The sequence below is a fragment of the Phaethon lepturus genome, unplaced genomic scaffold (genome assembly GCF_000687285.1).
Source record: "Phaethon lepturus isolate BGI_N335 unplaced genomic scaffold, ASM68728v1 scaffold41486, whole genome shotgun sequence".
In the NCBI taxonomy this organism is placed as follows: domain Eukaryota; kingdom Metazoa; phylum Chordata; class Aves; order Phaethontiformes; family Phaethontidae; genus Phaethon; species Phaethon lepturus.
Genome location: NW_010549142.1, coordinates 357 through 13,587, shown reverse-complemented (window position 1 = coordinate 13,587; position 13,231 = coordinate 357). Strand labels below are relative to the sequence as shown.

The 13,231-nt window shown below is 48.4% G+C and overlaps 1 protein-coding gene across 1 annotated transcript in view; it reads right to left on the bottom strand.

Annotated features, from left to right (window-relative positions):
- The window catches only part of LOC104623176 (dual specificity mitogen-activated protein kinase kinase 6-like), a gene marked incomplete at its 5' end in the record, with an annotated part of 17,663 nt that extends 6,995 nt beyond the window's left edge, over window positions 1-10,668 (bottom strand). The window contains 9 exon segments of the mRNA XM_010290179.1: window positions 3-23; window positions 811-888; window positions 1,607-1,734; window positions 3,837-3,888; window positions 4,341-4,457; window positions 5,209-5,328; window positions 7,005-7,118; window positions 9,614-9,662; window positions 10,602-10,668. Coding sequence (XP_010288481.1) covers window positions 3-23; window positions 811-888; window positions 1,607-1,734; window positions 3,837-3,888; window positions 4,341-4,457; window positions 5,209-5,328; window positions 7,005-7,118; window positions 9,614-9,662; window positions 10,602-10,668 — 746 coding nt within the window.
- Between the last annotated feature and the right edge of the window lie 2,563 nt (window positions 10,669-13,231).

Below are 13,231 nucleotides of genomic sequence, written 5' to 3'. Positions count from 1 at the left end.
AAGCGCAGGATGGCCAGCTCGATCTGGGGAGACAGAGCCACGTCTCAGGCACCAGGGGCAGATGCCCCACAGCTCACCTTCCTGCCCCAAAGATTTTGGATTCCTGTGTGCCCACCACCCAGGGGTGTGGGTTTTTAGGCTCTTATTTTTAGGAAATACGTGGTATTTCCTCACCCCACCTGGCCACAACATCTTGCTTAACCTCCCCCAGCAAAAGGGAAAGGCTTGAGGAGACACAGCAGCCTCCATATGCAATCCTCTGTTACCCTCATGTTAGACATCGCTCGGGAAGATTAGACATTAAAAAACAACCCCACATTTCAAAGGATAACTGCGCTATAAAATTACTCTGCAAGCAGATGGATTCCCCCTAAATGCTGCGTGGGAGACACTACCCATCCCTCCTCTTCTGAGGGGGGCTTTGCTAATTGCTAAGCACTGAGAGTATTTTTCTGTGCTTTAAATTCAACCTGCTCCGAGGCGACAGACGTGCGGCGCCGGACGCCTTCGCCTTAGCCCATGCTGCCATCTCCCGGCAGCCCACAGCCACCGCAGGGGGGTTGTCCCCACCAGAGTGGCACCCCACCAACGCGTCCGAAGACAGCAAGGAGTTGACAAAGCAGCTCCATCCTCCTTCCCTTCAACCCTGCGGCATGCTCCCTGGTACCCCCGGAGTTGTGTTCCCATTCCCACCACCACCTTCCCAAGGAACCAGTGCCACCCGTGTCAGGGGGCCTATGGGGAGGAAAATGAATCCACGAGCAACACTCAACCCTCCTGGCATCGCTGCAAGCCCCCAGGTCGCCCTACCATTGTGATCCCCAGGCTCCAGATATCAGATTTGACGCTGTACCCCTTCTGGTTCAGCTCCGGGTTAATTCTTTCAGGCTGTGAACAGAGACAAAGGCGGTTGAGGAACAGGGATGGCCCCAGCGTGATGCTCACACCCAGGGCTCACCGACCTCAGATGGGTCTTTCAGGGTGGTAGGCCAGGACCACTCAGCCGGTGCCACCAGCTTGCTCTCTTGCTTGTCATGGGGCCAGATCTGGTCCCACACCCTTGCCGGTAAGGCCAGGCAATGAAATGGGGTCACCAGAAGCAGATGGTACCTGCACCACAGACTGGGGTGGTGGAGCTGACCCAGCACATCTGGCAGGTAGGAGGTGACAAGACTCAATTCTCCAGGACCATTTTCACCCTGTGCAAGTGCTCCACAGAGAGCAAAACCTGAACAGTAGCTCCCAGGAGGAGTTTGAGGGACCCAGTCCCTGGAGAGTGTTTTTCGTCCCAGATGGAAAGTGCTATTGTCCCCACAGGGCAAATGGCAAAAATGCAACACGGAGTAATTTATAGAGCCTTCCCCAAGGTCACAGGGAGGTGATAAGGCAGCAGGAAGCTACACCCGGGAGATCTGATCTGACCCATGAGTTCTGTCTCCCCTCTCTGCCCCTTTACTTCAGAGGGATACGTCTTCCAAAACAAGTCCCCAGGACACATGCCGGAGGCTGATCCTTCCCCCTTTCAGATGACCCGATGCCCAGGCTCATGTTCCTCTGGCTGTCCTGCAGCAGCTTTCACACGCAGCTTCTCCGCGGCTCAACTTACAGCCATGTAGGGTTTGCATCCTGCATCCATGGTTTTAGCAACCGAGTCAACGAGGTAACCGCTAATTCCAAAATCGCACATTTTCACCTGCCCCTGCGTATTGATCAACACGTTAGAGGGCTTTACATCTGCAAGAAGGAACACATACCACAGTCACTGTCAGGCGTGGGTGGCTGTGCCAAGCCAAAAAAAAGCCAAAGAGCTTCCTATCAGCAGAGGGCACCAAAGGTGCCCATGCAAACCCCTGCATTTGGTGCTCGCCAGAGACCCGGCTGGCTGCAGCCACTGCAAGTTCAGGTGACTGCCTCATGGGCCTGTCATATGTCCTGCAAGTGTCCCTTCACTTGCAGACTCCTCTCTCTGATTTGGGGGAGCGGGAGGTAACCCTGCATGTAACTGTTGTATCCCACCGCACAGGGGATGGCCACAGACATCAGAGTGCTCACCGGGGAACAGCTCAGGAGGGCTGGGGGCATCTCCAGAGGATGTCTGCAAATGGCTGGAGCTCTAGCAAGTCCCCAGCTGGATCTGGTCTCACACCAGCAAAAGGCAAAACCCATGGGGAAAGGATGAGGGGTGGGCAGAAAGGGTGAAAGGGAGCAGGGGCTGCAGGGGAAGGAAAGAGCAGTAAACTAAGACAAGAATCAAGATTTCAGAAATGGCCTCTAATTTTAAGGATATCAAGCTTGAAGGCAATGTGAACAGCAGCAGGCGTGTGGGTGCTCCACACCTCATGGAAATCAGGCCAGTGTCTCATCTACTTATTACTGCCAGATTTATCTGCTTCCCATCACGGCCTTGTAATCCTTGGTGCATCCACACTTGCATCATGCTCATGAAGGCAGTTATAATCACCATCAGAAAGGGAAATCAAGGGACAAAAAGAAGCTAGTTAAGTGATATCCACAAGAGCATGGAGGGGCTTTTCCTGCACAGCAGGCAGTCGCTCCCTGTGAGGCTAACCCCAGACGAAATCTCAACACAGCGCAGGTAGTGCAGGCTACCCTGTTTTCTCTTGCCCCAGGACTGAGCCTCAAAAGGCAGCAATCCTTTCCCTGCTGCTACTCGGAAATAAGAGGTCTATTCTGCAAGAAGACCTGTCTTTATGTGATAAACTATTAAATAGAAGCGCTGAAACACCGTCCGAAGGAGGCCACAAGCTGCTTTTGAGTCCTGCTTATTAGAATTGGGTAGTTTACAGTTTGTTAACATCTGCTCTCTAATCAGCATTTTGCAACCAAAAGCTCCAGGTATCAGAGATCCTCACTTATCTGTTCCTATGCTGAAATAAGACAATTTTCAGTGGAAATCAAAAAGTAAACAGAAATCCAGAAGCCAAGCAGCATTTTCCACCTACTGTAAATGATACAGAAGGCAGAAATTCAACCCCCAGCCACATGCAGAATGTACAAAATGTAACTGCCTGCTAGAACTGAACTCTGTTCACTTCAGATTCTCCTTTCCCCGGCAGTCACACACTCCAGAGAGGGCTTTTTCCTTCTCATGACAAATTGAAAATGACCCTTTAAAAATAAAGGTGTCAAGCAGCAACACTGCGAATTTGTTTCTTTCTAAGTGTGTTCATGGCATCTTTGAGATGCTCTAGAGGGGAAAATGTCAGAAGAGTTTAAGGAGGGTATTTATGACTTCACTTGAGGCTATTTTAGATATCAAACTATTCTGCTCCACCAGTGCTCAGGGAAGCTCACAGAAGGGGATGAGGATGGCTAAATCACTGCCTGAGGCATCACGCTGGCATGGAGACGCCTCTCACCGCATGTCAGCACGGAGCCGTCGAGCTAGGGGAGAAGCCTTTGCAAAGCCTGATCCAAAGCCCACCAAGATCAGAAGAAAAAGTCTGGTTTAATTTTGCAGAGGTGTTGAAGCAGACCATGGATTTAGACCATTAGGTCTAAAGGAAATGCAACCCGGGGGCAAACAGCCCTTTCTCTGCCAGCACAATCAGGCTGGAGTTCGCGTCTCCTCCACCTTGGGGAAACGCTGGGACCAGCATGCAGTTTTTAAAGAGCAAACCAGCAGACATCTCCTCTGACTAGGTTCTGCTAGTCATGAGATGCTGGGGAATATTTTTGCTGTCAAAAGCCCATTTTATCACAGGTATTTTGGGAGCCCTGTGCCTGGCCGCAAGGCCAGCCCTTGCGAGGCTGCAAGCGCGCAGCACAGGGCAGACAGACACCAGCATGGTCACGGCTGTGTGCCTGGCACTTACCTCTGTGGATCACGGAGAGCTTACTGTGTAGATGTTCTAGTGCTTTTACGATCTGAAACAACAAACCTAGAGTAAATCACAGCTGGCAGCACCATGATGAGGAGGAAATCCTATCTGGCTTCAGCTGCCCCAACCTCACCAGATGTCCTTGGAGGGAAGGAACTACATCTCCCACAAGTCCTGCACCCTCACAGCAGCCTGAGGTGACGGTGGCACCCAGGGATCTCCCAGGGGCACCAGGACCCTAATGAGAAAGCAAAGGAGCTGCAGGGCCCTCCCCAGATCTAAGGTCGTGCTAGCTCTCAGGCACATTTTGGGTATTTATGCCTTATAAATAACATCACCTCAGACAAGATACTGGAAGCCAGCTAGGAACGTTCACGCGAGCTGGCCTGTGGAACATGCTTTTCCCGTTGCAAATACAGCAGGGAGACTGGGTCACGTAGGACTTGGTTTAGAAGATAACCTCCCTTTCCCTTCTCTCCTCACCCTGCTAATACTCACAGAGACGGCTATTTTTCCTAAGATGTCCTCAGGAATCGTCAGGCCTTTGTCAATGACGTGTTTGTAGAACTTGTCCAGTGAGGTATCCATCAGTTCCATGCAAATCCACACGTCTCCCTGGAGGATAAAGAAAGCAAATATCTGCCCACTGGAACAAAGCATCCTTTTCTTTCATGCACAAAGGTCGTCTTTGACACTTTCCTTTTGCTGGCCTGGTAGCCTCTTCCCTGTCTTTTAAAAGCCATCCAACAAAACTGTACTGGCCTTTCTATTTCCATTTGCAATGAAGTACTGTCCACTACCGTTTAGGGTGTATTTTCTGCCATCTTTTCCCAAAGCAGAGTCCCAGTGATTTAGGAGTCCTGAAAGTTATTGGGACTGAGGTTCCCTACATGCTCAGGTCACTGCAAATGCTCAGCCAGGAAAAGTTCAGCTCTGCAGAGCTGTGCTTAAAACCCTTCAATAAATCTTGCTCTTCAGAGCTTTCCACATTTTTCCTCCATGTGGCTTTCTCATTGCAAGTCAGGGCAATATTAACACTAACGGATCAGGCTGTGAGTCAGTCACCCCCATCACTCAAACCCACAACCAAGCCCCAATATCTCATCACAGGGGCCTCGCACATTCCTGGCCTGGGGCTTGGCTGCCCTTGGCTCCTCCTCGCATGGGACCACATCTCTCCTTGCTCGCCGAGATACGTGACAGATCCTTAAGCTGGGATTCAGCAAATCCATATTGCACCAAGTCTCCATGTCTAGATGGAGATAAAACCCTTGGCACTTGGAGGGAGTCTAGGCATGGGAATTCAGAGGCTGGGAGAGGATGCGGTCTCCCAGGAGCAGCGCAGCTGATCTCCAGGATGCCATACCTCTCGGAAAAGTGCCCCGTAAAAGGTGACAGTGAAGGGGCAATCTACCGTCCTCATGGAGATATCCAGATCCATCAATAACCTCTTCTGCTCCTGACTGTTCACCGTGGCTCGGATCCGCTGGAAGACAAAGCATTTTAGCGTTTGCTGTCAGCACCTCCGTACCATGCTGCTGCTGCAGGTGACTCACCACAGCCATACCCGTGCTGGCCACAGTGCCTTGACATCACGCCTTTACCCTTTTATCAGACCTCTTTGCGTTACCTTTTTATTATATTCTCTTTGTCACAGGCACAAGTGTGCTGTGCACCCACAGTAGGAGCACCCTGGTGCAACAGAGGCAATGGTGGCTGAAGGGGTCTTCTCACCTCAGCCCAAACTGCAGGTGATTTTGCTCTTCCCTGCAAACACCACTCATTTTGCAACAGCCAAAAGTCACTGTGGCTTGGGAAAGGAGAAAGGAGCAGGAAATCAAATTCTAGGCTGGTGGAAACCCGTGACTGTTAGTGCTGCAGTGGACATCTATTTACATCAGCAGATTTAGGTCATGACAGAGGGCTCCAGCCCTCCAGCCAGAGCCTCTGTGCTCCCCATGGCTTTGGAAAATGGACATTTACCAGTCTCCCAGGGAAGAGATGTCATTTACGTGAAATACCTGGAGACCCTCAGCTCAGAAGCACCACAAAGGGGCACGACACAGTCCAACACAGGTCACACACATATTCAGAATCACAGAATCATTCAGGTTGGAAAAGACCTTTAAAATCATGAAGTCCAACCATCAACCCAACCAAAAAAGTCTTTCTGCCCAGGAAACATGCTCCTTGGCCACAGCCACTCGAGGTCAGTAGTGTGATAGACTGTTCAGCATCACAGATGCAAGTAATAGCTTGAATGTTCCTGCCATACCCTCTACAGGTCTTCTATGATACTCAGACAGGTCTTTTGCAGTTTGGTGAACACCAAAGCAAACAAGAAGACCAAATGCAGAGCACAGAGGCCCTGAGAGGCATCCCAGCATCCACAGCAAAGTCTATCCACGAATGAGGAGCTAAGAATTTTCCTTCAATTTGCTCATAGCTTCCAGCTCTGCATCTTTTTTTGCTTTTTTCTTATTCTGAAAGGAAACTTGAGCTAAAATTCAGCCAAGCAAAAACCGGTCCTTCCCAAAATACAAATTTTCCCATGACTATTTCCCTAAGCTGAAAGCTTATGAGTCTAAACTGTTGTTATGAAAACTTTTCATAATAGTATCTACAAGCCTGTCATGAATCAAGAGCCCGCTGTAGCAGACAAAATGTGAAAATCACAACAAAAATTTCCTGTTCCAAAGAGACTAAAAAAGTCCCAGATGAAGAAAATTTTCTTATGCAATTAAATTTACAGTATACTCTCCTTTACAATTACAATTAGCGTGCAGAGCCCTGAATCTGAGGGTATATCCACATTGGAAAAAAATACGCATATTTAAAAAATGATGCCAAATAGCTTGTAAAACCCTAGCGAAAACAGGAACCTTGCAGACATAGACAAACAATATCTTTGTGTGGACCACAATGCTGAAACACGTTGAGCATCATGCTTTTAAAACACACCCCTTTTCTTGGTTAAACAGCCCAGATCTTCCTGGGCACACTTTGCCCCTGTGCAGAAAGAGGATTCCATACAGAAAGGAGTCGATCCCAGTAAAGGCATGCGTCAGAACAAGCGAGGTTAGGAATGCGCAGGAACGAGCGCGCAGAGGGTCTCCAGACACAGGGATACAGACAGAAAGCACCTCGGGAGGCTCACTCTACCTTCACTGCCATGATCTGCCCGCTAGGCATGTGCCGCATCTTCTCCACCACCCCGTACGCACCTCGTCCCAGCTCGGAGATGGGCTCCAGGTCGTCGGCTTTCACCTCAAAGTTCTGCGGGGGGAAAAAGCCATCAGCGCGAAGGTGGCCGCTGCGCGTGCGTGCTATGCAAGGAGCCAAACGCCCCTAAAGACCAGCCCCGCTGGGCACATAAATTCACCTCTGCATCCCCCTCCCTATCTGTGCTAATGAGGCTGGAAACAAAATCACGGTCCTCAGGGGCTGTCAGGAGGATTAACTACTGTGCAGTAATTAGCAGAGGTCTGAAGAGGACGCGCCTCGTAACAGCACGAGCAGGGAGCCTGTGTCGCCAAGCATCCCGAGCAGGGCGGGCGCAGGAAGGACCGTTCCTTCGGTGGGATGCTCTCACCCCGGCCACCCGCCGCCGAGTACCCCTCCCAGCCCCCTTTAGCTGCCGGCACTTCCAGCTTCTCCATCCTCTAAGGGCTGGGATGGAAAACACCACGGCAGCTTCTCCCCTAGGAATCACCTTCAGTCTTCCACTTTTTTGATTTTTTTTCCTTCCATCCTCCTCCTCCCACAAACAATCATGGAAATATCTCCAGGTTTTTTTAAGGCCTGTAAAAGCTTATTTCTCCAGACCTGTAGATGGGCCAAATACCAGCTGAGTGTGCCCCATTTTTAAACCACAAAGGATTTATTTTGTCTAGCATTCGAGATCTCTTTCTCCTGGCCTTACACAAAGGATGACTTTGTTTGGAGCCCTGCATTCTAACCCGCCCTTCTCCTTTCTGCCGCGATATTGTGCAGCAGCTCTATTTTTTACTTATTATTATTTTTGGATGTTTAAAATATGCCTTCGCTACTAAAACCAGCCATTCTGTTTGCTGAACGCACAACCACATCAGTCAATCATCCTACAGAAAGAAGCGGGTTATAATGAACTGATTCACAGTGCATAATCCCACACCACTTTTTGCCAGCACAGCAGAAAAAAACCTGCAGCTTGAAAGGTGCTGGCTGGGGATGCCACGGCGTGCAGGGCCCATACACTGCGGTACTGTGCGCTCGGGCTCCCGGTCATTCGCTCACAGCTACGTCGCCTGCAAAAGGAGCCCTGACTAACATTTCTGTGTTACGGCAGAGATTTAAGCATCTCTGACTGCCTGACACTGCTCCTACTGTTCATTTTTTTCCAAAAAAGCGCTTTGGCTCTCTCAAGGCCACTCTTAAATTTAGCAGCAGAGTTTAAAGGGAGAGGGGGCAAAGTGGCTTTCCCTAGGGATCAGGGGTGAGTGTAGAAAGGCCGGTGGAAGAGGGAGCGCATCCTAAACAAACTTGGCTGGCCAACTAGGTAACAGATCTATGGGAAAAGCAAGCCATGGCACGCCAGTCCCTCCGAGATAGCAACATATCTGTGTCTGCAAAAAAGACTGAGCTCTGGGTTTTACAAGTGCGTTTCTCTTTGCACCATCCAAGACGGGCTCTCTGCCTCCATGCATGGAGCCTTTCTGGAGCGCTTGAGCTTCTCCTCGGTCCTGGGACTGCAGGGGAGAAATGATTTTCTTGGAGTAGGCGCTGGCTCTAGCAGCAGGCGGTTTCTCTGCCTCGGTGCTGCACCGTTTTGCTTTTTTTTTTCCACCTTCCAGCCCCTGCTCCATGCCAGGGAAAATACAAAATCCAAAATGAAAGAAAAGCATCCAAAGATAGACATTATAAAACACTATTGGATTAGCTTTTCACTTCATAAATTAACTCGCTGACACCGAGGCCTATCTTTTGCACCTAATAAATTTATTGCCCAGCTTTAAAGTGCTTTTTGTGCTGTGCCATTTTCTCCTATCAAAATAGCTGTCCTCAGTTTTGTTTTTTTCCCTGCTATTTTTTTAGAACATCAGGTGGACTGGTTTCCGTGCTGTCAGAAGGATTTGCTTCCAGGACAGGAAGACCTACCCTGAGTTAGACTCCTCATGAGATGTCCTTCAGTATTAGCGAAGGGAAATACTTTGGATGAAGGTTTTAAATCAGCAAAGGGACTGCAAAGGGGAGTAAAATCTGCTGTTAGCAATTCCCTTGTTTTATAATCGTTAATTCCGGGGAATTAGCTGCACCTTATTGAGGCAAGGAAGGAATTTCCAAGATGGAAAACATGAAGGGGACCCAGGTGTCACAGGATGAAAAGGGTGAGCATCTGGGGACATGTTCATCAGAGCAGTGACAGCCAGTGGGTCACACTGCAGCTGGCCATGGGGCCGCTGGTCCCGCGCAGACAGCCCTTGTTGGAGAAGCACAAACACCAGCCACCAGTCGACTCCCCGTGGCCGGAGGCAGCTGTCAGGGCTCACACAAACTCCCAGCCTGGCTCTTCTTAGCTTTTATTCATCCAGCAACTGCCTTCCATTTCAAGCAAAATGGGCTACGTTTTTTTTTAATAGGTGGTGTTTATTAGTCTGCCCTTTTTCAAGGGGGCTGAAGTTAAGCAGTCCCATGAGCAGCCTGCCTGGACAAGCAGCCAGCAGCACAGCAGCCAGCCCAGGATGGTCCCCGGTCCCCAGTGGTCTCCATCTCACCGTAGCTCCCAGTCTTACCTCCTCGCCAATAGAGATGCAGGCTTTGGAGTCTAGATCTCTGGGTGGCCTGCAGGAGAGAAAAGGGAAAATTTGTGAAACATTCCTTACAAAGATCAATTTTCCCTCAATGAGTAAATACAACCTCATGGTCCCCCAGGCCAGCCTCTCCCACCTTCAGGCCAGCAGCCCCCACAGCCCTGAGCAGCCTAAGCAGTCTCCTAGCTTTGCAGGATTAACAGATACAGCCAAAGTCACCTCAAAAAGGGGTCAGGAAGGAAGCTGCTGGAGCTGGCATTTCTCACATCCAACCTGCCTGTGCAGGAACCCAGAGAGTTCGTTGTGAAAGGCAAGCCAGGTGGCAAGCACCAAATCTCTGCCAGCCTGTATGAAAAATGGATTAAACGGGCATAAAGGTCTAAAACCACTGTAAATGATGACCTAAGTCAGACAGCACGGGTTAACAGGCTAACAAAAGTCAATCCTCGAGGAAGCAAAGAAAGCCAAGCAGGCTGAAGTTGCACAAATTGCCTTAAAAACACAGGGTTCTCTTTTGCAAGGCTGAGTGTGCAGGGAAATGGATGCATCTTTATGCCTTGACCAAACGCCTGTGACTCAAAGGGGGTGGCAGAAGTGCCACATGGGTTAAAATCGGGTGCCCATTCTGGTTTTGCCTTTTCCTGCGCAGGTCATTAAGCAGCACATGAGATGAACCATGGGCAGCGATGGCTAGAGGGTGATGGGCTGAGACGCCCTGGTTGTAGCTGGGGCTACAAGAGAATCACAAGGGCTGTTAAGCTATTAGCCTCCCTAACGGTCCCAAAATTAACCGAGGCGTTTTGCCCCCATCCCTCGTGAAGGGTTCCCGTTACCCCTGCAAGCATGAGCCGCGGGTGCTGTTTTCCGGCCGCTGGCCCCTGGCCGTGGCCGCGCAGGCGCTAGCAAAGGCTGGAAGGCAGCTGGGGTTCGTGGTTTTCTTTTTATTCTGCCTTAGTGTTTGCAGACTTACGTGGAGCTTGTCTGTGGTTGCTCAAATGCTTCTTTAGGAATTTTCAGCCCAGGGTTTCTCTTCTTGCCTGTGAAACAAGAAAGAGGCAGAATTAAAGAAAGGCGCTTTTTTGTTGTTGTTTTGTTTTGTTTTAATTTGCAAAACACGGCTTGTCTATATTTGTTGACCTTATTTAACATAAATGCCTGGCCAGACTGGTGGTGCAGACTCAGGGCACAGAGTTCAAAACATAAAGTGCCTTTGTTCAGCAACGCTTCATTTAGACCTGCAAGGTCTGGCTGCCAACTTGGTACAGAAAACAGGCAAGAGCTCTGGCAAAGGCAGGCCATGTGAAAATGCAAAGTGAAAGGTATTTCTCCGTCAGCCCTACCCGCATAGGATCCCTTAAAACGTTTCTTAGACTTTAAACCATTCCAGATACATAACTTTGAACCTTGACAGGATTAAAAACCTTTTTAAAATTGAATCTGAAAGTCCAGAACCAGATTCTGATTCTGTTTAAGTGGATGTTTCACCTCTTGGTCATTAAAGTTGTGCAAACCCAGCAAAAATAAAGCAGAATTCAGTTTGCAGGCTTCAAAACCATTTGTTTCTGTTCACACTGACCAGCCAAGCTTTTCTGAGCTGGATGAAGCTCAAGCTCTGAAGCAGTTCGAATGCAGGCTCTCCTGTAAAGGGGGTCCAAGCCAGCAGACACAAGAGCCAAGCAGACTAGAGAAATACAAGAACCTTTTTATGACTAAACATATACAGCCACATTTCAGCATGGGGTTTTGAATTCATGGATAAAATAACCTGAAAACATAAGTCATGTCACCAAAACCCCACAGTAAACATCTGGCTGTTTGGCTGTGTAATAAAACCCTTCATCCCCCAAAATGGCACAAGCATCTAATTTAGGCGTTAAACATTTTTAACCTAACAATTTATATCAATTACCATCTTTCTTTTAAGCGTGAGTTTTACTCTCCATTCCCAACAATCTCCTTCGAACTTTATCGATACATGTTTGAGTTTGTTTTTCTTCTTGACACAAACTCATGTCAATAGATGTCTGTGCATCCCAGTGCCGGAGGGGTGCTAGATCAAAGTGCAGGCACCCAGAACTGAAAATGACCTTTTTGAAGCAATTAGTCAATTCAGGTTGCCAATCTTTTTCTTTTTCTTTTTTTTTTTTGTGTTAATCTTTTTTTTTTCCTTGTCTGCTCCAAAAGACAGGCTCGCACTTGCTCCTTTTGGCAAAGAGTCATTCCAGGATGGGACAGCCTGCAACAACCCGGCTGACACCTCGTGGGAAAAGCATTTATTGGAAACCACTTTGCACACTTGCTGTCATTATTAGAAATCTACAGAGCTGCAAATTTACAAAAGGGGGAAGAAAAATAAAAGCCAATTCTCTGCTCCAAGGAGCTTCCACTCTGGCACAGAAAAGGCAAAATAAAAGAAGCAAGGTCACTCAGAAGCATGAAGAATAGCTCTCAGTTTTCCCAAGAGGTAATAGCTGGTCTGTAAGGAAGTAAAAATCATTGTAAAAACAAGCAGAGGAACTTCTACGGTTAGCAGAGCTGTTCCTTGACCCTTTTCCTTCTAGTTTCCTTAGTTGTACTACAGAGGGCTCTAGAAGGCACAACTGAGAAGCAAGCCCTGCTGTGCAAGATGCTCAATAGAAATACCATTTCTTGCCCAAGCTGCACCAAGTGCACATCAGATCCAACCGGATGCTAAATGGGTAACGGTGTTCTTGATGTTGTCACATTTTAGCTAAAAAAGGACTCTAAAAAATACAGAGCTTGCAGTGCAGGCAAACAAAAACCCTGTTTCTCTGGCAGTTTCGAAGTCTGTCATCCCAGTGACCTCTCCGCCTCCAAAACCCTGCCTGCATCCTCTCGCAGTTCAAGCAAACAAGACAACAGTATCTTCATCCTTATTTTGCACGTGGGAATCAAGACACAGAAATTTGCCCACTCGCCCACGGAGGCAGGAACTGCCTCTTTAGCTCTAGAGCTGAACTCTTCCTATTCACACTCACCAGCCATCTCTTGGCATACTTCTCTACACATCGACCACCCGTCCACACTGCTGCAATCACATTCGCACAACAACCAAAATCAAAAGAGAAATAAGCACAATTTTGCTCTATTCTTTCCTTTTTTCTTTTTTTCCCTTCATGGATGAGCTTGCACAATCCCATGTGCTGTACCTGAACCTCAGGGACCTGCTCTCAGGTTGCTCTGGGAGTGTGAAAACGAACCTACTAGAAATTAACCGAATTTGAACGTGAACCAGAGCAGGTTGTACAGCATTTAATCTTATCGTGGTTCACAACTGGTGTCAGCAGAAGAACTAGGTAGCAAAACGCCAAACCCAAATAAATATTAAAAGCCTTCCGCCTTTTGGTGAAATAAAATCTGCACTTTGGGGAGTTTATTTTCCTTGTCTCTTCTTCACAGAATACAATATTTTGAAACTTTGCCATTTTTTTGAAGCACAATCTGTTCGCGGATTCGAGTTGCCAAGACACAGACACAGTTTAATGTTCTTTGGGGTTTTCTTTTCAAGAAAGAAGAAAGCAACAACAGTAGCACGAATAAAACACGGATTTCACAATGGCACCAGGAGAAGGGATCGCA